The sequence below is a fragment of the Nesoenas mayeri genome, assembly GCF_963082525.1.
Source record: "Nesoenas mayeri genome assembly, chromosome: 16".
NCBI classification, from domain to species: Eukaryota; Metazoa; Chordata; class Aves; order Columbiformes; family Columbidae; genus Nesoenas; species Nesoenas mayeri.
The window spans coordinates 16,213,689-16,237,384 of record NC_137562.1 but is presented as its reverse complement, the minus strand read 5'-3'; the positions used below and the strand labels follow the sequence as shown (position 1 = coordinate 16,237,384).

The 23,696-nt window shown below is 47.5% G+C and overlaps 1 protein-coding gene across 1 annotated transcript in view; it reads right to left on the bottom strand.

Moving 5' to 3' along the window:
• The window catches only part of SULF2 (sulfatase 2), a gene marked incomplete at both ends in the record, with an annotated part of 46,583 nt that overhangs the window by 13,612 nt on the left and 9,275 nt on the right, over window positions 1-23,696 (bottom strand). The window contains 7 exons of the mRNA XM_080354663.1: window positions 6,436-6,565; window positions 7,481-7,537; window positions 8,218-8,346; window positions 11,100-11,275; window positions 13,003-13,153; window positions 16,581-16,750; window positions 19,097-19,248. Of these exons, the coding sequence (XP_080210789.1) occupies window positions 6,436-6,565; window positions 7,481-7,537; window positions 8,218-8,346; window positions 11,100-11,275; window positions 13,003-13,153; window positions 16,581-16,750; window positions 19,097-19,248 (965 nt within the window). The remainder of the gene's footprint in view (window positions 1-6,435; window positions 6,566-7,480; window positions 7,538-8,217; window positions 8,347-11,099; window positions 11,276-13,002; window positions 13,154-16,580; window positions 16,751-19,096; window positions 19,249-23,696) is intronic.

Genomic DNA, 23,696 nt, shown 5'->3' with positions numbered 1-23,696 from the left:
TTTCTGTGTGTCAAAAGCCCATTATTTCCTTCACAGCCCCCATCACCACGAAGTGGTTTTTGCATTATTGTCCATCACTGTCTTCTTACTGCGACAGCAATCACAGATGTTAATTCAAAGTCATTACTTGAGGCCCCAATCGGAATTAAACAGCCATGGCCTTCCCTGTAGGATTTTCTCCCTGCAGTTCGCTCCTTTTCCTCAGTGAATCTCTCTCAATTGACACTGTTTTCTTTAGGGAAAGGGGCTGATCACACAAGCCTTGCTCAGAAACGATCTCGTACAGAAACACACGGCTTCCAGAGCTCAGCCTTAAATCATCACGCTGCGTCTCATCAGCTCCGCTTTTTGTGAAGCAAACGAGATTCCATTCCCTTTTACAGAGACGTGAGAAGCGAAACTCTGATCAGCCAGCTGGCAGCGAGGCCTCCCCGGCGCTCAGAACACGGGCTCCAGCCACCAGTCTGCAGGACAGCAAAGCCAGCGACCCCAGAGCAGCACTTCGGCAATCCCCATTCTCTTCGGTTTATGCGGGTGCTTTCTGAACCCCATCCTGCTGCCACGTTGGGTGGTGAGCTACAGACAAACTGCTTTAAGGCCTAGAAACACTCCAGCTTCCAGGACACATTTTTTCTTCTATGAAACAGTCCAGTTACGGTATAGTTCTGAGGAAACAGCTGAAGTTACGGGTTAGTCAGCTCTTCTCCTTTGCTTGGCTCCTTGTGTTATTCTTTCATTGGGCAAATAATGAGGACAAACCAGCGAAACCCGGGAGAGCCGTGAGCCCTCCGCAGAGGCAGCTCGCGCTGCTCACACGTCACCGGCTGCAGCAAAGACAGCCCCAGCGCCCCATGGCGCCCCCAGCGCCCCGTGTCCCGCCCATGGCGCCCCCAGCGCCCCATGGCGCCCCCAGCGCCCCGTGTCCCGTCCATGGCGCCCCCAGCGCCCCATGGCGCCCCCAGCGCCCGTGTCCCGCACACGTCCCACCCTGCGCGCTGACGGGAACAACCGCCCCGCGCCGGTGTGCAGTGTCTCCTAGATTCACGCAGACGCATTCCTCAGCTATTTTCTGACTGAACATGCCCAACAGGAATTATTTTCTTCATCTTTTAACATGTTTTCCCCTTGGTACCTTCTTCCAGTTTATCCATTGACAAAGGATGACTCCAGTTTCCTCGGGTTCGTGCCATCAGTGTATCAACAGCAACACCTGGCCTTCATTCCGACTGGACATTATTTCATTACCCTGGCTCACAACGTTTGAAGACGCAGAGCTCTGAGCTCTCAGCTCAATCTCAGTTGTCACACACTACGTATCACTCAAACCTTACAATTACAACATGGATGAACAATTTCTTGACAGAAAATTTGGAGGCCTTTTTAAATGCCCCAAACTGTAGCTGTACACTAGTAGTGGAGGAAAAAAACCAGCAGCACCACGAGGCGAATTGACCAGCCCGAGGTCCCACAGGGAGTCTGCAGCAGTTCTGACCCTGGAGCCACCTCCTGACCTCCCGCTCTGCGTCCTTCCACTGCTACAGTGCCGGGATATTTGAAAGAAACGGCATTTTTACTGGTTTTGTGCTGGTACTGGTTTGGGCAAGCCGCCTGCAACACCCGCTGCTGGGCGGTTAAAAGGACGAGGAGTGTAAAACTCTCGGTTAACCAGAGATGCAGATTTCTTGGTTGGGTGAAGCAACAACAAGCAAAAAACCACATCGGTAAAATAGCCCCTGGAAATCATTATAGGCTATTTCTGGCTAAAGGAGGAAAATAGTTTGGTTAATTGCAATTCCTGATAAGAATACAAAACAGCCTTAATAAATCATCACTATTTTAATTTTCATGGTTTGTTGCCTCTTACTGTTATCAGTTTGAGGGCTGATAAAATTTTTAATGTACGAAGTTATCAACAAGTCATTTCTTGTTGCAATCACAGATTAAGAACCGGATTCTCAAAGTTGCTGAGCACATGCAACTTGCAATGGAATTCAGGAACTCGAAAGATCCGCCTAATGAGCTATTAACATTATCTGTATTCTAGCGGCTTGATACGCTTCACTTATCAACAGAGCCTGAATCCTTCAGTAAACTCACGATATCTCTGCCGGGTACAAGAGAACCAGACAACCACAAAAGATACCCAGATCAAAACTTTCCTTCTCAGTTTTTAAAGAAACTCCTTATAAAACCCGACTTAGTTTCCCAGGTCTGGCCAACACTGAGTTCAAGCTATAGGGCCCTCAGGACAAGGAGAAGAATCCTTCCTGCTGCTCCACCCTTGGCACAGGCGGCAGAACTGTGGTGTGGAGGCGCCGCTGGGAGCTGGTGCCGCGCAGCGCCCCGCGAGCTCGGCAGCGGCAGCAGCAGCGGCAGCGGCAGCACCGCGGGGCGGGGGCGGCACATCGCGGAGCGACTCTGGCGCTTCCTCCACGCCGCTCAAAGTGAACAGCCTGGCACAAAGCAGCTGGGAAGACCCTGTCCAGGCTGCCGTCTGCAGCGTCTGACGGAAACAAAGTGCAGTGTCTGGCATTTTGAATGTTCTCCTGGTGAAAAAACTATCATATAAAATCATATTTTTAGGGCTTTTTAAAGGCAAATTCTACTTTTATCAGATTTGCACATAAATAGGCCTTTGAAAATAAAAAAGGATTTGAAAAGGAAATACTGTGAATTCAAACAACTATTTTTTCTTCACAAATTAGCAATACTTTTGTACTATGATAGGTCCTGCTGGAGACAGCTTTTTAACATGTACAGCATGGGCCCCCTAGAACAATCAGCAGTGCTGCAAGTATCGCACGTTTAACAAACGTGCACGAGGTTGGCAAATGATTTAGAGGGAGATTTGTGCAGCTGTTACGGTGCCATGGAGCGGCGAGGAACACTCCACAGAGCAACGCTGCTCTCGTAATTGGCTTCCACAAAGGCACATTAATGCAGCCGTCAGATGAAAGTGGGTCAGCTTCCACTTAGGAGCCCGCTCTGAACTGAAGGGACGAACTACACTGAAGAGGAAAAATGGTGTGGAAGCCATTAGGTACTAGGATAAACGTTTTCTATTTCACGTGGGAAGAAAGAGCTCATCTCTTCTAAATCCTTGAATACAAATGCTGAGCTGCTTTTTCATCTGAGCCTCCAGTCGCCCTTTGTTGGATGAAAATAAGTAACACAGACCAAACCGTACTAACTGAAAAAGAAAACATGGCAACACACAGATTCCCATTGCACTCGGAAGAATTTACATACATTAGTGTTGCCAAAAAAATCCCACATAATGGACTCTGAAACAAGGTCTTACACAGCGTGAATAGCCTCATCTCCATGATCCTGGTGCTCTCTTATCAAAACAATTATAGGTCAAGGAGGGTGACACAGATTTGCAAAGGAAGAGCATTTTGTGGTGGTAGAACGGTATTCACCAACTTGCACGCTCACAAAGCAGCATTTCCAATTCCTTGTCTCACATTCCAAGCTCTCTTTACCTCTCCTTTCTCTGGGCTCTGTCCTTGTCTCTTCCCATCCACTCCCCTTTCGAGTCTTTGTCCCGCATCTGTGCTGCTCACCCCGCTCGCACTGCAGACCCTGGCTCTGCTCAGACCGCTCTGCGCACGGACGGGCAGGTCCCCAACACGTGTTTGAGTCTGAAGAAAGAGCCCCAGGGACTTCAGCAAGCTCCCACCTAATTCCGACCCAGCCGCCTCTCCATCTTTGCCTCAGGATGTGGAAATCCGCCCCTTGCACTGAATACTGCAGATACTGTTCCGTATACAATAAGGTGTCCTGCAGGATCAGGAGGTGTTTCCTGAACACCCACTGTATCTGTACACCGTAAACCCTCACGGCAGCGGGGTGTTTTTCATTTGGGCTCACTCTACTTACTATGCAGAGCTGTGAACAGCACCAGCAAACAGACAACACCCATCTGTCACTTGAGAAGCTGGTCTTGCTTTACTCTGAAAAGACTTTTGGGTGCACCCATATTTGGACACAGTTTATCCTCAAGCAAGCACATTCATCTCCCGCTATTCCTGCTGTCTAGACAGACTACTAGGACATGTTCTCCAAAGCAGGGGCGGGATGGATTGAGACTCCCTCGAGAGCCCTTCCCAGACTCTAATTGACTCGATTGTCAGGCAATTTTTCCTGATGTCCAACTTACATTTCTTTTTTGCTCAATTTCATCCTATCACTTCCAATTACGTCTGACTGAACTGCTCAAAACAATTCTTCTCCTCTCTGTCTCCTGACAATGAGGATGCAGCACACGCATCTCGTATTAGCGCACCTTCACTTTGCAATCTATTGGCGATTCTGAGTACAGAGCTGGCATTTAATGCTCACTTCTTATAGATGTCAAAGATATTTTATTATCTATGGAAGAAAACATAAGGCTGTGGATGCGTGTAGGCGATACAGGGCTGTCCCCCTTTCTTCCATAACGGAGACATGTGGTAATTAGAGTAAGAAAGCCTGAATGCAGCTAAGAGCTTATGCAGAGAGACAGCTTCGGTGACAACACGGACTCGGGAAGTCTCGCTTCCCTCTGCTCTTACAGTAATGTTCTAAATAATTGGAAAGAGGAAGACAAAAGGAAGAAGCTGAAACATTTCTCAAAGGGAAAATACTGATGGCAAAAGAAAAGCTGTACTTCCCCAAACCACTTACTGGATGGTGCTGTAGCAGAAACAATGACTTTTCCCCCAGTTTCCCAAAGAACGTTGCAAATTCAAAAAACAATGGCTTGCTCCACCCCATCTAGAATTTCAGCTTAAGACATCTGATGACAATAAACTACTGCACAAAATGCTTCCTTAGGTTCAGTACTTTTAAGAAGAACAGGACGTTATAATCTCTCTGTATACTAAATCTGACAAAGAAGCCACAGGAGGAAAAGAGCAGCTGGAAAACACTTATACATATAAACTGGATTCAGACACCTAAGGGACAAAGGACTCATTCCACAGGTGCAGGGAACCCCGTGCCCAGCACAGCCAGAAGGAGGGGGCCTGGCCTCCGACAGCAGAAATGAACCGCTGGGGCCTCAGCAGCCCATCACCGACCCATCGCCCCGCTACGCCGTTCAGATCTCACCCGCGAGAACAGTTACATATATGCAACAGTTATATAAATATATTCCACAGACGGACTCACGCCGACAGCCTCTGAGCTGGCGGGATATGAGGTAATGCCAGCTGAAAACCTGACCCACTGGCAGTGGACCCGTCTACCTTCACCCGTGTGCCCCTGCCCACGGGCAGACCGTGGCACAGCCCGTGGCAGGGCTGCTCTGCGCGGCGCCGGGGGGCAGCCGCGGCACAGGGTGGGTTTGCCGTGTTTGCAGAGGACGGAGCTCCCCAGGAGCGCAGAGCTCCCCCAGGAGCGCAGAGCTGCCCCAGGAGCGCAGAGCTGCCCAGGAGCGCAGGGCTCCCCAGGAGCGCAGAGCTGCCCCAGGAGCGCAGAGCTGCCCAGGAGCGCAGGGCTCCCCAGGAGCGCAGAGCTGCCCCAGGAGCGCAGAGCTGCCCAGGAGCGCAGGGCTCCCCAGGAGCGCAGAGCTGCCCCAGGAGCGCAGAGCTGCCCAGGAGCGCAGAGCTGCCCCAGGAGCGCAGAGCTGCCCAGGAGCGCAGGGCTCCCCAAGAGCGCAGGGCTCCCCCAGGAGCGCAGAACTGCCCCAGGAGCGCAGGGCTCCCCCAGGAGCGCAGGGCTCCCCCAGGAGCACAGAGCTGCCCCAGGAGCGCAGGGCTCCCCAGGAGCGCAGAGCTCCCCCAGGAGCGCAGGGCTCCCCAAGAGCGCAGGGCTCCCCCAGGAGCGCAGAACTGCCCCAGGAGCGCAGGGCTCCCCCAGGAGCACAGAGCTGCCCCAGGAGCGCAGGGCTCCCCAGGAGCGCAGGGCTCCCCAGGAGCGGGGCTGCCGGAGGCGGCTCTGCTGGGCCTCCGCCCTGCTGCAGCAGACCCACAACGCCGCCTCCCCTGCCGACACCACGTATCGATACTGCTCAACTCTTTTTTCCTCAACTTCTCTAGTTACCCGTTATTGTACGTAATTCCAAACAATAACAACAAAATGAGTTAAATTTAGATTCCAAAGCAAAGGGAGCTATATGTATTTGGAGGAGGCCAATCTGTTAGGTTTGTTGTAGCTTCTCATTGTTAATGAATCCCAACCATATTCCATTTGGGGTATAAAATGTTAAAACAGCCTAGGCAGTTCTCTTAACAGTAGCCGAATCAATACAGAGGCACTTGAATCAGCAATTTCCTGATTGACAGTGCATCCCATAAATGCTGTAATACAGTTTTGAGCAAAGGCCATAGAATGAGCCATTTGATTTACGAGCTGGCACTGGTGACACGGTGAAGGACATTGTCACAGTTACAGCACTAAGCTCAGCACAACTACCACCGCTTGCTTTCAGTCAGGGGCACAACGTCCTACCTGCCCGAGCTGTTCACAAGCTGTTTGATACTCAGCTCGCTGACAAAGGTCTTTCACACGCTGGTATTTGGGTAGAAAGTTTTCTTCTTGGGCATCTACCTTCTCATTCTCCCTCTTATGCAGCAGTTTACTGGAAAAGAAGAAAAAAAAGTTGCATTAATATTAATGCCAAGATATACATACAGTTTGCTGAAAAGGCTCACAGGAGCAGGTTATCTGCCACGTCCGCAGCATCACTGGTGGCCAAAGCTTAACAGTCCAGTAGAAACTAGCACTTATCATCATCTCCGATAACACACAGCCGTTCGTATCATGCCCTCAGGGAGCCAACAAAAGCGTAAGAAACCAAGAGAGTGTGTTTCATGTCTGACTGGCAGGCAGCAACACCCGTCGATACAAGGAGATCGTATCCTCCTCGCTCTACGGGGCTGCACTCAGCACACCTTTCAGGCCCTGTGTTACGTATCGAGGCAGTCACAGGGGGAATGGCTAGCAGACGAACACCCGGGGAGGAGGGTCAGCTGTACCCCCGAGGAGGAGGGTCAGCTGTACACCCGGGCAGGAGGGTTAGCTGTACACCTGGGCAGGAGGGTCAGCTGTACACCTGGGCAGGAGGGTCAGCTGTACCCCCGGGGAGGAGGGTCAGCTGTACTCCCGGGCAGGAGGGTTAGCTGTACACCTGGGCAGGAGGGTCAGCTGTACACCCAGGGAGGAGGGTTAGCTGTACACCTGGGGAGGAGGGTCAGCTGTACACCCGGGCAGCAGGGTTAGCTGTACACCCCGGGTACTTGGGGGCAGCAGCCGAAAGGAAAATGGGACTGCGTTTTCGTGTCTCAGTGCAAGGAGAGCTCCCTTCCCCTGCCCAGGAGCACGTCTCTGCAGGCAAAGGCCACACGCTCCGTCCCGTCACACAGTCCCTGCCATCGCTGCAGCCCCGTCCCTGCTGGCACAGCTAAATGGCTTCAGCTCTGCAGTGCAGCGGCTTTGGCTATTCAGTATACTTCTATTTAAAAGGACTGGGCTTTGTGATTAACGCTTTCCTTACCCTCTTTCCACTAGGAATGAGTCTCTCCACATCTTCATCTTTTTCTTTAAATGGAACCTGGGAGGAAATGAGGAGAGGAAGAAGCAGTTCCCACAAAACCAGTAACCAAGTCATGCCCCAGTTTTCTCTCCCACCCCCAGTTTGGATGAGAAACATGATGTATAACGGCACAAGGGGACATCCTGACGAAGCAGGCATTGCCTCTCCAGTGCAAATCATGAACAAACACAGGATAGGTTTGTTCTCACAGGGACAAAATCTACCCCCCATTCACACAGGACAACTGTTTCCATATAAGCATGTTTAAGGCACAGGTGATTAACTGGACTGTCCTTCATCACACAGGATTGCAAATTAAATCAGGATTTTCTGACTCCCCTTTGGGCTCTTAACCTGCTATGAAATGCTTTGCTACAAACGATGCCATAGAGACTTTTAAAATCTATAACCCATATAGCTAAAGACCTTCATATGTAGGCCTCTCGCTGTTACACAGATTACATTTAGTATATCCACATGCCCTATATGCCATACAGCTAGTATATGAATCTGACAAAATGAAATAACTGAAGTCAGTCACATATTGCCAAATGAGTCTTTCCATTTTCCACTGAATGATGTACTCGTATGGACAGTAATTTTATTATATTTTCCTTTAAATTTGCTGCGTGTTGCTGAACACTTGCGCAGTCTCCTGCACAAACACACACGTTCATATGCACATTTCTATTTCTTACCTATTCACTGGTCTCTCTGAATCCAGAAGCTTTAGAATGGATTTACCATCCATGTCAGATGGAATATCCAACCCAGCAATATCTAGAATTGTAGGTGCGAGATCAATATTCAGCACAATGTGAGGATTCCTGAAAAAAACATATACGAGAACCTGCGTGAAACCTCCGTAACGACACTGAGCAGCTCCTGCTCTTCCACAGAAACCAGGGATCCGAAAGGCTTATTTTGTGACACCTGCAAAGAAGAAAAGATCCAATTCCTTTACATGAAAGAAATTAAAATGTAAACCACAGGTAAGTTGCAAAACCTCAAGAAGGACTAATGTGAAGATTTAAAATTTCAGCACAGAGCATTTCTGAGAAAGCAAAGTAGCTCATAAGGCAAAGTCAGTTCATTTTGGCAAAAGAGGGTTCCAAAGTCTTTCAAACATGAGAAAACACTGGAAAAACTCCTTGGGTGTCTTAGAGCATCAGTGTCTGCCAAATATGCTGATGACTTTATTAAAAAGTAGCTTTGGCAGGTAGCACATGCTTTATCTGTTTCAAAACATGGTACAGAAGGAAGTATCTGAGCTCACCCCATGTTCTGAAGAGAACACGATGGGAAACACGCCGGCAGCACACGCTCTGCACGCTGAGAGCCGAGCGCTGCCCCCGCGCTCCGCGGCCACCACAGCCGGCGGGACCACGGCTGAGCCCCACCGGCCCTCACCAGCTCCCCAGCAGCGGAGGACGCGCCCATCCCAGAGCCCTGGAGCGGCCGCGGCCGAACACGAGCTCGCAGAGCAGAGGGTCTGCCTGCGCAGCCCGGCGTTCACCAGCAAACGCCCCAAGTTCTGATCGTGGGGCTCGGCTTGGCTACAGGTCTGAAGTGTTTCAGTTTACATTGGACCTTACAAACTTATTTCAAAAATATGTTTATGACAGTGCTGTTTAATAACTCACAATATTACACACACACATATGGTTTATCAGCTGTGCAGTCTTTGTATGTCTTAAAAAACCTCAGGGAAGGCACTCAGCTTCTTAGAAGGAGGAATAAAAGGAAGCGAGCACAGTGCTACACAGACACTGAACATAAAGAGTCACTGTGCTGTGATTTGCAGGCACAAAGGAAAGATGGGCCAGATGGGCTGCTCTACATGTCAGTGCAGAATTCCAGCTCAAAATACAGCGCAGAAAAAAGCTGCTAAATTCACACTAATTAATGAGACACCATTTAGAAATTACTACATTTTTGAGCGAGCGAGCAAGCAAACAGGCACTGACAAGAGCGTGGATGATGAAGTAAATTGACGTACCTAATTTGATTTTAATTACTAATAATTGTGGTGTAGCATATTTGGTAATAGAAATGAGAGCTTAGTAATGACTTTCTACAGTGACTGCTATTAAATCTTCGTTGGTATCAAAAGGGAGTCATGACAATTACTCTGCAGGAAAAACACAAGGTTCATACAAAACATGGATGATTGAAGTCCTACCATTTAAAGAAAATCAGGCTGTAAGGGAAGATCGCTTTATCTGATATATTCCCCAAGGTATTTCATCCTGTTCTTCCCATTTGTTGTATTGTGACGGGCTCTGCATTGTTAGACTGCGCTAGGCCGACTCCTCTGAATTTAGTAGAAATACATATTCATATTCAGAAGCCACTTAAAAATAAACCCAGTGGGAAGGTCTCTCAGCTCCTGTGTGTCTGGGTGCAAACCCTCGGACAAGAGCAGCCGGGGCGGCCGCCGCTCAGCACTGCAGGAGGCAGGACAAGCGACTGGGCGCGCGGCCCCCCAGCGCCGCCCCCATCCCCGCCGCGGGGCAGCTCGGCCTGTTCCCCAGGGGACCCCGGCCCGCTCCAAATCCCACGCCGCTGCGGGCTAAACCGCCTCCGCTACTGAGGAGACATGTTCAGTCCAGCTGAGGAACCCCTGCCCTGCTCCCCAGAGAACGAACGCTGTGACTGCTGTCAGTAAATCAGACACATAGTGCAATACCTAAACAGGTTAACGTTTTGGTGCCTACCCACACTGTGAATCAGTCAAGCAGCTCATGGAATGAGATGGTTTCATACCTATTGCTCCCATATTACACACTAGATCTCCTCCGCCATGGTAAAGAAAAAAAATTGCGTGGAAGACTTGGTGTGTGTTAATTATGCTAAAACATGCACGCTGATATAAATAAAAGGCAGCAAATTATGGCACTCTGTCCAAAATCATTACTTAAGTGCAAATATTTGCTATTGAAATAATTGCTTGGAAAGTGTATTTACATAATTTCTTAGCTGATCAAAGCTACCATTTTAATTAACAGTCAGATTCTGCATGCTCGCGTGCATCCAACAAACAGCCCTAACTATGTAATCGCAAAGGATGAACCAAAAAGAATCTTCTGTGGATGATAATACATGAACTGTTATGTACATTCTTCGTCATAAACTGAAACAAGTGACTCTACTGAGTGATTCATGTCCAGCAATAATTAGGTACTGTGGCAGTGAACATTATCTATTTTTTACTTTGAAAACGCCATAGTCAGGTGTGTTATTTGCACCGCTCCAAAGGAGGCAAACGAGCTTTTCCCGGCGCGGTGGCCTGTGCAGCACAGCCGCACCAGCCGAAAGGCAGCGGCACAGCGCCCTGACCGCCACCCCAGCACGGGGCTGCTGCTGCGGCGCAGGCGCTTCTGCCGGGAGGAGCGGGAAGGCAGGACCGGTGGAGCCTTGTGCCGCCACCTGTCCGCCAGGTCCCTACGACCAGAGACGAGAACACAAGCGATTCTTCTGCTTCTGCACACACACACACAGACAGACACACAGACAGACAGACAGACAGACACACACACACAGACACACACACACACACACACACTAGCCAAGAACTTACAAGGATCCAGCCTCCACATTTGGACCTCGGACATAGAAAGGAACTCTGATATCAAACTCGTACGGCATGGACTTGCCCTTCACCAGCCCGAACTGCCCAATGTGATACCCGTGGTCTGCTGTGTATATGATATACGTATTGTCCAGTTCACCTGTTTCAACCAACGTATTGTAAATCTGAAAAAAGGCAAAACAAAGAGGAAATTCATTCCAGTTAGTGCTATATGCAGAATACTGGATTAAATTTTCTGTCTGTGTGTAATATACAAATAAATAACAACAGTTCAGGATGCCACTAAGTTATCACAATGGCCTATTCTGAATAATCCATATCACAGAATAACTTTACTAACCAAATACTGTGGCTATTACAAGGCAAACCTCTGTTTTCTGTTTTAAGGTAAACACATTAGCATGCCACATTTTCAAAGGTGTTTGGGTTCAGTATTTGCATGAGAGCTGTCAAGATGGAACTAAACACAGAGTAACAAGATAAAAGTTTCGAGGTGATAAGCAGTTTTGAAGTTTTCCCTCCACCTTTATCTTCTTCCTGCAGCAAACAATTTTAATAAAATGACAGCATTCTGCATCTCACAGGTATTTAAGCAACGCTCGATGATCTTGCCTTCAGACAAACAAGTCCCCATTATGCAGAATGTATGCAAAATCTCTTCCAGATAAATATCACTCAGCCATGCTCTCTCACTAGCCCCAAAACTAACATGGAGAATGAGGAGGAGGTTTAATTCTCTGATTGCTTCTATGGGTTCACAGGAGAATCTGTATGAGATGTGTACCAGCCTGAGCACCACTCATCCATTTGTGCGTGAGATTTTCACTTGCACATGTCCAAAGGTGGTGCCTCGCACCGACCCAGCGGCACACGACACCACTAACTCTCGCTGTTGGCTTGAACGTTGGTTTGGTTTTAATTTCGAAAGACTATTAGATGCACATAACTCAGTAGAAAAGGTCAGGCTAATTTGGTCACTACAACTAAAACACAACCTAACTGGTTTTGCCTGCAGTGAACCACCCAAGCAAAATCATCTCACTAAAGAGCTGTCTCCCCTAATGCTGCTATCTGATCCATCTAAACACATTCATAATATGAAGCAGAGATCATACTTGCCTGAATCACTTATGATAAGACATTAATAACAAGCTGATGCAACACCATCCAGATAATCTCATCTTTGCTTTGCAGGACTGCTTGTATTTTATGTTCTACCTTTTTTTGAATACGAATGCCAAGAGCTAAGCAGTAAATTGCAATACCTGTAAGTGTGCCTCTTACAACTGGAAACGCACTCTTTTCCAGAGTGGCTTTTACCTAATTCAGATGGTTTTGCTCAAGATGTCCAACTTGCATGAAGAGATTTTATTGTTATGTAATGCAGACAATTAAAAACCGTATCTGCCTATACGCTTATTTACTTCTGACATTAAATATCCAGGGCCTGGTTTACCATGGGATTATTCCAGTTATGACTCCCGTCAAATCAGTTTTTGCTGCTGCTGTTCTCCCAGAAACTCAGTGTTAGAGGATCGAGAAAGGCCTGCAGTTAGGTAGTTATTCCCAGAAGGCTCTAGGATGACTTTTCAATATTGGATGATACGTTTTTAGAATTTACGATGTACATTTTTTCAGGTGATCCCTCCCTCTTCCCCTTAATCAGTAGTGGCTCTGTGGCAACAAATCAGCTCACGCCACCCAGCTCACTGTACCTGTCGTTAAGGAGACGAGGATCTTTACACACTGAATAGAGACAAAATCCTCGGGGGTGAAGGGATTATACACCATTAAAAACCTCCTCCCTCCTGCCCCGTGGCACGCAGCACAGCTCGGAGCTGCGCTAACAAACAAGCGCCTGCTCAGCCAAACCTGTGACCCCTGATCTTACCATCTCCATGGAGTCGTCCACAGACATGAGTGTTTGAAGGCGCTTCCTCTGCAGCATGTTAGTGAACTCCATGTGTATGGGCTTCATGGGACCCGTATACCGCATTATCCAGTGCTTGTCTGGGTTTGGAGCGTAGTTATAACTGGGAGTGCTACGGAACAGAGACAAAACCGGCATGTTTTAGCAGAGTAGAAAAAAGTCACAATTGTATACCAATAATTTCTATTTGATCAATACTACGGGACCTTGGAAAAAGTCTTATACTTTTATGTTCTGTATGAAAGATGGGCGAATGAAAAAAAACTCTGTGGGGAATAAAATCTATTAAAAGCATAAATACACATTGTTTTTGCAGTGCCTTCAGACTAACACGGATGCACTTCAAGGCCAAGAGACCGGCCTCAGAAGCTGCCTCCACAAGCACGATCTGGACGAAGCGTGTACCACAGAGCTCCTATTCATTCCACTGCTTTGCTTCCGCTGTGCCCACATCAGCACCAGGAATTATGGCTTGTGCGAGCTGTTCAACGATAACTACGCAACTTGCTGAAAGTGTCCAACCATGTTCTTTAACAGCTGTTTTGAACTACTTGACCACTTCCACACCGGAGCACCCGGAGGAGCACGGGCACCCTGCCTGCCGCGCTCCAACGCGTGTGAGCCCGCAGCAAGCAGAGGCGCACACAGAGCCCGTTCAGAGACCTGCCACGGAGAGCAGGGCTGGGGGGAGCAGCACCGCGCGCTGCAGACTCCTTCCAGCCACCAGCTCCGCCGTGATCACCACAAACTTGAACTGAAGTCCCTGCAAAATCCAGAGAGCTGGATTCAGTGTCGTCCTGGCGTCCCACTGCCCCTCCAGCTCTCATGGTCCTGGCGTCCCACTGCCCCTCCAGGCTCTCATGGTCCTGGAGTCCCACTGCCCCTCCAGGCTCTCATGGTCCTGGAGTCCCACTGCCCCTCCAGGCTCTCATGGTCCTGGCATCCCACTGCCCCTCCAGCTCTCATGGTCCTGGAGTCCCACTGCCCCTCCAGGCTCTCATGACCCTGGACACCATTGAAGTGATGAGGAGAAATATCACTGACTGTCCGTGATCTCGTTTTGTTGGCAGTTCCAGAGACTGTTTTTCTGTGCATAATTATATTGCTCTAGATTAGCTGGACTAAACAAAATATTTATTTGGATATATCATTACCATGACGTTGACTCTGCGTCACCAGCTCACTAGAAAGCAATAGCTTACATTTGCAAGAAATATTCTTTTTACCTGCTATATGTACTCCTAAAAATGTATGATTACTTAACACTGAGAAGCACCTCTGTCGGTTTCTCCAGAGCCTGGCTCGAGCTCATCACCTGCAGAGTCCGCAACAGTAAAAATCCCTGCCCCTGCGTGAGTTGTTGAGGCTCCTTTTTCATGCAAAGCAATAAAACCAGCCTATGCAAACATGCAGGCCGAAAGGTGACACAGTAACACAGGAAAAACAGCAGATATTAGGCTATTTTCTTCTTCCCAGCACACAATTTCCTGATAAATTCAGCTCCTATTTGGCAAATATCTACTGTTGTTTTCATGTACACAACAGAGCAGCAGAGTAAGTTATTTAGATAAACAATAGTAATGTAAGGTGAAACTTCTCCTTGAAATGCTGTATATCTAATGTATCTCTGAATATGACTGGTAGTCCTAAGAGTTTTAATATAAATTGGAAATTAATAATCGGACAGTGCAACGCTCTCTGCCGACAGCCTGTTAGACGCTGTCTGAAACGCGCGTGGGCGGCACACACAGGCGTCTTCGCATCGGAGGAAAGCGCTGCTGTTTATTCTCTCTGCATTGTTAATGGCCTCTTGAATTTCAGAATGTTATTGTGGCTGAAATAATGACATTGCTGCTTTGAAAATGCTGACAGTTATGGAAACTGTTGCTATGTGATGACCAGAATGAATCAAAAATGCTTGGCAAACTCCTTTTCAGCTTACTTTGTGATTTCCTGGCTGATTTGAAACCTCCCGCTGTTTAATCCAACCAAAGCCCATGATTTTCTTTGATTACTACAGAAGTAACCCTCTTACACTTAACAGATTTGTCTGTCTTATGGGAAAAACACACACACAAAGCATTCTTCGAAGCTGGTTAAGATAACCTCTGCAAACGTGTTCAGAAGACAAGTCCCAGTCTGATTGCATCTGACCTTGGAAGAGCCGGGTGGTAAAACGCACCCCTGCGGAAACAGCGTTTGTGATGGCGGTCAAACGGCGCAGCTGTTGCCCTTTCTGCAGCTGTCTGCACGGGCAGCAGAGGAGGAAAAGCAGCCGTGGGGCCCAGGGACTTGCTGTGTGAACTCTGGTTGATGGCGATCATTTCCAAAGAAGAAAAGCCTGCAGAGGCAGGTGAGAAAGAGCTCTGCAGAGCCAGAGGGAGGGACCGAGCAATGCAGGGTGGAACGGCCATCCCAGCTAGCACGTGTAATCCCAGAGAACAGCAGCATAAATCAGCAACAGAAGTACATACCAGAGTTCGCAAGCAAAGTAGCACTCTGCTAGCGTCCGCTAAAATCCATACCGCTAACTTACAGCTATTATGGGCAATGCTACACCACACAACACGTACGTCAACCGGTGTGAGCATTGCAGCCACACCTTCCCTTTGCTTTGTGGATGCAGGGAGGGAATGACACGTGTTCTGCGCCCTTACATTTCACCTTAAACCCAGGGCAATGAAGATCCTTGCAGACCATTGTTGTGTAGCGCTGCGAAGAGAAGGCTGCTGAGAAGAAGGCTGGCAGGTTCTTTGCACTACATTTACATAAAATCCTATTTTTTGTCCACATCTAAAAGAAAAACACAATTCCTTAATCTACTAAGTTAATTTGTTTTTTTGTAAACAAAACTTGTTTCCACTGAGTGATACTTCCTGTATAATTATTCTTATTGTAAGGAAAGTCACCTAAAATTAAACCCCGTTTTGTGTAACTGCTTTATGATCAGGAAGATGAGCCTAGTTTGTGTGAAAGAGTTCAATTATGAGCAAAAGAAAAATAACTGTAGCTTATATTTGTCATTGCCGGCCTTGCTGTAGTACTTCTACTCTTTTTCATTTGACCAACATAATTAAATTGCTACAGAATGTTGCTTGAAAAATGATTATAATCTCCAAGATCTGAATGCCTTCCGAGGGACCTTCCAATAGCACCGAGGTCACTGTGGGTACGAGCTGCAGCAGAACTTGCTCATGTGGCATTTCTGCAATTTTCATTTCGAAGAAAACAGGGAGCAGAGACAGCACACGGACGGGAAACGCTGCAGCACACGGAGGACGCAGATTCCCTTTGGTAGCACGGCACAAAATAGTGAAACACGTAACTCCAAGTTATGCAACACCTGGACAGTACAACAACTAGACATGTTATCTGAGACTTGATTTTAAATCAAGTGAAAAATCTCAAATGGGTTTCACTGCACTTTGGGTGAATCTTGAGCAGCTTCTTACACATTTTGTGACAAACTTACACCAAGAGCATTATAAAGCGAACGCTGTTCCCTGAACCTGGCAGTGAAAGGGTTGTATTGTCCTTACATGTGCTGGGAGGCGTTAGGAAAGAGATGCGAGTACTGAGGGGCCGAATCTTCCGGGCCGTGGGGAGCGGCGTGGCTTATCACCATCAGCACGGGCCTGTGCGGATACATCTTCTTGGAGATCCTGAAGAAGGTGATGCTGTCATTGGTAATCAGGTCCGTCAGGTAATCCTGCAATGAGAAGCAAAAGTATAACGAGATACCCGAAAAATAATGTCGAGCTGTGGTGGGATGGGAACGGGAGGTCTGGGGTATCACTGGAACTGCAAACAAGGCTGCTCCGCTCCGAACGGGAGCAGGAGGGAGCTCGGTACAGACGCTACCGCTGCACAGCCGAATCAAAAGAGCTCGTTCTTCACTGCCTAGAAACACGAAAAGCAACAGCTTCCTCCCAGAAATGAATTACGTTGAAGAGGATCAAATAGGACTCTTTCTCCCTAGAGTGTGTAATTACATTCTGAAGAACACGATACTAAATACAATGACCAGGTATTAATTAAAAAATAGAAAATCACAGGTCAATCTCTTTGCTTTTGGTGTTGGTATCTTTAGGGCGTACAGTCTGACCTCACATCGTAACAGTGCTTTGGAAATTCAAATGGCTCCGTGTTCACTTTTCTTAACCTCCCTCTGGACCTGGAGCCACTCACACCAGCAAATGCTGGGCTGATTGGACCCAAAACGGCACTCAGCGTTCCAGAGGCAGCGACGGCCTGACAGAGCATCGCCTCCTTCTCCGGGCACCCGCGGGAGCTGCGTGGATCGAGACTGTTTTTCACGACAAACCACGTTCTCTCTCGGGCTGCATCGCTAAGAGAACTAAAAAAAGCCATCGGCAAAAGCTGAAAGAAACTGAAAACTCAAAGTAGAACATACCCTGTTTCAAAATCTGAAAGAATTTGCCAAGGTTTGACATCCAGTGCTTCGCAGCTGCTTTGGAGGACCGAATCAGTGATGGTTTTTTTCCTAGTTTTCCACTGGCACATAATTAACATTAACTATGTCAAGTAGATAGGGCTGAAAATTAATCTGATTATACTGTTTGTTGCTGGAAAATTAAATTTCCAGCAACAATAATGGCAGGAAAGAAAGAGAAGCAGTTTTGTATTTCAGCTTCTGTTGGTTCACTCAAGCTCCAGCGCTGTTGCTCCGCACACGATCATCTGTTCATTGCCGGAGCTGTGTGTTACACAAAAATATGAAGATTACAAAAACTTTTCTCTTCTAATCAGACTTGGTAAGAAAAATGAAACCAAACGAAAACCTAAACATTTCCAAGCACTGTACATGCCAAGCAGGGCTGAGGACGCCGGGACGCAGAGCTCCCCGTGGGCTCCCGGCGCCGCCCGCGTGGGACGGGCTTGCAGCAGGCGGCTGGGACAGCGAGCTGCCTCGCTCCGCGCAGCTCGGGAAGGAAACGAAACATAGAGGATCCCTCTGTACATCGCTGCCCCTTCCCCTTACCAGCTGGAGACAGAAAGGGAAACCCTAGAGGCCTGTAACATTTTATCTTTCAACACAAAGCACATTAATTAAAAACAGCGAACAGGGGAGGGGAAGGGGGAAAGTCATATAGACATCAGCCTTTTAAGGGGAAAACGGACTGTGAACACATTGCTAATGAAACTCAAATATGGAGGCAGGATTTGTGTTCAGTAAGAGAAATCCAACTGAAGCCCTGTTTAACACATCCAATTGTAATTATAGACTACAAAAACAACAGCCACTTATGGCTAAATTTACTTATCCTCATACTTCAGGGAAAATTCAGGCCATTTTAGGAATCGCAAATGCTGGATCCTTTGGCAAGTCCACACATTTAGCTGCAATAACACAGTCTTGAGGGCAAACAGGTAACTGAGCCGTGTGCGAGACAGGCAGAAACGGTACTGTGGTTGACAATGACGATCGAGCGTTTTAGTAAGTTTGGCCCGGCTACAACTTCTCTGCAAGGATATTAGGAAATGTACACACCTGTAACAATGCATGCAGATGTCAATTTAATACTTTGATTCTCCACTCATTCAAAATTATCGTAAGATATACCACGATATTATGAATTCTCTATCATATTACAGCTACAAAACAAGTTCCTTAAACTAACATAAAAAGATGGGACCAGCTGGAACGGGATTCTCATCACATGGATGCTGTGTAACTCCACTGGAGTCAGTTCTATACCAGGGAATACATGGCAATCAGACTCAGCACACAATAATGAAAATATGAAGCACAGAAACAGTGCATTTAAATCGATTTCCACATTTCAGCCCATAACACAGTCATAGGATGTGTTGTTTGTCTCCAGCGCTGCTAGCAATGTTTCAGTAACACGACTCTCTGGAATGGAAGGTAAAGAAGAGTCCAAACGGGACGCCCGTTGGGTTATGGCTAATGCTGCACGTAGCAGCTTCCGAGTACGAAGATAACTCTCCACGTAGACTGAAACCATAAATCGCAGCTTGCTTGCAGTCGCCTCCCAATGTTAAAGAAATAGAAACAAACCAATGGACCTACCCTGGAGTAGTCGAATCCATGCTTCTCCTTCACTCCATTTCTACAGAGCGTGTAGTTGTAAAACCGAGAGTTTTTAAGCAATCCGACCCATTCCTTCCAGCCAGGGGGCACATAGGAACCATTGTACTCATTGAGGTACTTCCCAAAGAAAGCTGGGGTAAAGAGAGCAGAGCCACGGTAAGAAAGTGTAACAGAAAGCTTCAAAGACACCACATTTAACCTCTTCCAAGAGAAGTTTTGTTTTCATTCAGATACATTCACGGTAAGTTCCAAGTTTGCCCATGGTTATTTTAGAGCTCTGTAATGCAGATCATTTGATTTACAGCCTGACTACCTATGAGAAGAACTGGACCACAATTACCATCATATCTGCTTTAGTGCCTGATGCAGAGTCAGATGGAGAAAACAGAGAACACTTAAAACAGCGCCATTGCTGCATTATCTTATTCTACTCTGAATCACACCATTTAGCCACGTTTTTCCTGTGGTTACAGCCACCCGGGCCATCTGCAGCTAACGGACCAGCGGCAGCAGCGACGTCGCTAGCAGGAGCTGGCCCGGGAGGAATGATGACCAACGAGCAGCACGAACACAACGGGACGCGAACCGCGCTGCACGAAGCGCAGCAGCAGCCTGCCCGGCCGAGCAGCGCGGAACCACGGGGACGCCGGAGCCGCCGGGGACGCCGCGTGCGCTGGCCTCGCTCACAACTGCGCGGGCACACACACCCGCCGTCCTCCACAAGGTGGCTGAGGAAAATGAAAAGCATTGGATTGCTATGAGAAGAACGCAAATTCTCTAAAGTACATGATGTACCCAATGATGCTTTCACACTATGCCAGTAAAAAAATAAATAATTCAAAGGAACGTATTTTTCAGTACTGGTTTATATGTTATATCATCACTATGTAATTACAGGATAAATGGCACTGGAGGACTCCATTCTTTTTTAAAGCTTAAAGGCAAAACTCTGCTCCCGGGTCTGCATACTGCACCGTGATTCAGCACCTGAGTTTCCACCAGCAGAGTTGGATCTCAGTTTTCCGATGGTCTAGTAATACAAGTTAGCATTGCCACAGCAACCGGCACAAAGACCTTTACACTTGTTCCACTTGCCATTCCAAATACTTCTAATGCAGAGGCACATACTATCTGTGGCATCTCACGCTGGCTGTCTATCAGTGTCCTTCTATAAGGACAACATATTAGCAACATAATAATACAGTGGAATAGAATGAAATACATTTACAGGCAGAAAGCACGCTGTGCACTGCAGGTCTGTCCGAGGCGGCGACAGCGGCCACGGGTCAGCAAACCACGCGGAGGGACGCGGCTGGACGCCCCGCACCGGCAGCAGGTGTGACCGGGCACAGCTTCGTCCCCGCTCAACACGTTACAGCCAAACACATTTGGCATTTCTCCTCATGGGAACTGATCTGTTCTGAAGACCTTTGGCCCAGCCAGCTCAAGAGCTCAGGAAAAGGCATTCTGTAAAATCCGCTTCATTGTTATTCTGCAGAGGTATAAAAGGAAAGGCTGGTGGGAGTTCCTTCCAGCACCTTTTGCATACCCCCATTTTACACTCAGGATATCTTTATAACCTTCATGGATGTCAAAGGGCTTTAAATAATTTTCTCTGCTGTTTCTAATCTTCCATTTCACATATTTTTATTTCTCCCCCGCCCCTTCTCAGCCGTTTCAAAGGTTGTTATTCCGAAACTTCTAAACATCACTCATCTGCACTACAAAATATCGGGCTACAATAAATCTGTCTTGATGCTGGTGAAAGATTTTGATTTGGGATTAGGAAGACTGTCTCTAACGCAATGTCTGCTCTCAGATCAGCTCCCACCAGAGACAGATGCTCGCTGGAGCACACACGCCTTTGGTACATCCAATTTCAAACCGCTCCAAGATTCCATTAATAAACATCCACAGAGGCTGCTGTTTGATACGTCAACCATGTTCCTATGCCCAGTCTATGAAACTATCATCAAAAAATATCTGAGGGGCTGTTTTAAATAAACGCATTAAGAACGTGATTTTCCTTTGCGTTCAATGCCACACAACGCAGTTTCTCCGAAGCCTGCATATGACAGATACACAAGAACCGAGTCCTCTGTGCACTGGCACCGCTCCTGCGCAGCGCAGAACACCCCAAGGCTCTCGTCTGAGCGTCCTGCCCCTCGCTGGGACGCACCTGGAACCTTCTCTGGTACAGGGGGAGCTTTTGTTTGCAAACTCTTCCTCCAAGGAAAAAGTTGCACACAAAGGAATTTTCCCTGCACTGTCAATTACTCCAAAGCTCTGCTCTGAATGTGACACAGCTGCACACACACCGAGGCCACAGCTCGCTGCTTAAAAAGCAGCCCTGATATATTGTCAAATGTAAAGTGCAATCAAAAAACCAGACATGCAGGCGTAATTTACCACCACTGGAACCGCTCAAGCCAGTTCTATCCTCTGTCCATACCATCTACCAAACTCTACAAGTTTGTTGGTTTTGTTTTTTTCCTTTTTTAAAACTCTAATTCTTTTCCTTATACCTACCTAAAAATACATAACACAACTAAAATGCATCTACGAAGGATATTCACAAAACTCTGCATTCAATTGAAACCAGACAACTTGGGCTGCACCCAGCCCAAAGCTGGACAATCAGCTACATTTGAACAATCTCTTGGTTTTGGATCGGGGTCAGGGGAGGCATTTCTGATCTTATTTCTGCTGTGCATCCAGCAAAAGCGACTTTCGTACTTTGTGTCCTCCACGAGACAATGGGAGGAAGGCGGATGGAAAGCACCCCCGGCACGGCCGAGCCCCCGAGGAACCAGCGGTCAGCCCAAAGGTCGAGGCAGCTTCGCCCTCGCATCGTACGCCCTTAAACCGACAAAGCACAGCGGAGCCAACTCACTGAAATCAATGGCTTCACAGCAGAAGTACGGGCGCTCCGAGATAAAACCCCGTGAAGTAGTAGTTAAGTTTGGTTCCATTGGAAAGATTTTTCAAGAGACATCAGTTCTCATCAGCTACCAAAATAACCGACGAGATCTTCCACAAATCAGTAACTTCTAAGTGCTGCAATCACCCGAACAAAACGGACCCAGCTGGCACCTTTCGTGACAGCAGATGTGCCACTACTGCCAAGATCAGATGATGCAGCATTAGTATCAATAACCCAGCAAGCACATAAAATAAACAGTGAGTTCCTAAACGTTACAGCACTTTTAAGGAGGAAAAGAGGGGCTTAAGACCCCATTTTGTTCTCAGATCCCTTTAGTTCCATTGGTTTCAGGATCCTGAGGGAGACTGGGCTCCAGTACTTTTTTAGTATTTCTTTTCTTTCGCACATCTACGACCGTCCTTGAAATTATTAATTCATGGAAGCACTTAACCAGCTAGACTAAGGACAGACAAATACTTCATTTTAGTCTATTGCCCATGGTGGCTCAATTCTTCTCTAACTACAGCACACTGATAGCACAGAATTGTCAAGATGGCATTCTCTGTCCACCATCACAGGGACACAGAAAGAGCAGCACTAAAGGCAAGAGCCTCTACATGCACAGCTCCCCGCTCTAACTGAAATTAAAAATACCACTGCAATTCATGAAACATAACAGTTGTAACAACCGTGCAGCACAGTGCCCGGTAACCACCGCGGTTAAACAGCTCCAGGCTGTGCCGGGGCAGGACAAAGGCAACGCACCGTGACCTCTGGGACACCTTTGTTTCTCTTCCCGAATTTGCATCGCACATTCCTCACTTGTGGCCAAGGGTCGGTGCCAAGATCTCTCTCATGAATCAGGGAATGGGCTGAAGGGGAGCAGATGCAGCCAAATAAAACAAAAGGGCTCACACCAAATATCTGGAAATGTCCAACAAGGAGCTGAGCAGAAGGATGCTGGTGCCGAGTCAAGTGGCGCTGGTGCTCCCCAGGTGAGCGAACGCCCAGAGGAAGCGGGGCCGAAGCCCTTCGCCCTGCGCTGGCGGCACAGCCACAGAACACAGCTGCACAGAACACAGCCGCACAGAACACAGCCGCACAGAACACAGCCGCACAGAGCACCTTCGCGCACCTGGGAAGGGCAGCCTGGCAACCCTGTATTCAGTAATTACACCACCAAGTTAAATAGTATGATTTGAAAAACCTCTGCAAACCCCTCAGCATTCTAGAAAAGTAAAGCAAAAGAATGCAAGAAGATAACACAAGGACTTAAACTGCCAGCTGGATAAACAAAGATCATCTTAAACTGGAGCAAGATGGAGGAAACCTCTTCTAATTTCTGCCTTGTAAGCTACAGAATATTGAACACAAATGGCATTGGAAGACAAAAAAGTAAGTCAAGAGGTTCTCCTAAGTACTGCCATCATCAAAGAGCTAAACCAAGTGGTTTTTAGATGTGCAAATATTCTGTTTAGCTTTTAGCTGTTTTGAATGCTATGAAATGATAATCCTATTTCTGAAGAAATATCAAGCTATGAATTACTTCTTGCTTGAAACAATAAATCATCTGACAAAGCCATTACACTTTAAATGCTACAATTGGCATCCTATCAGAAAAGTACATTATAGTCGGGGGAAAGCAAGAGATGAGGT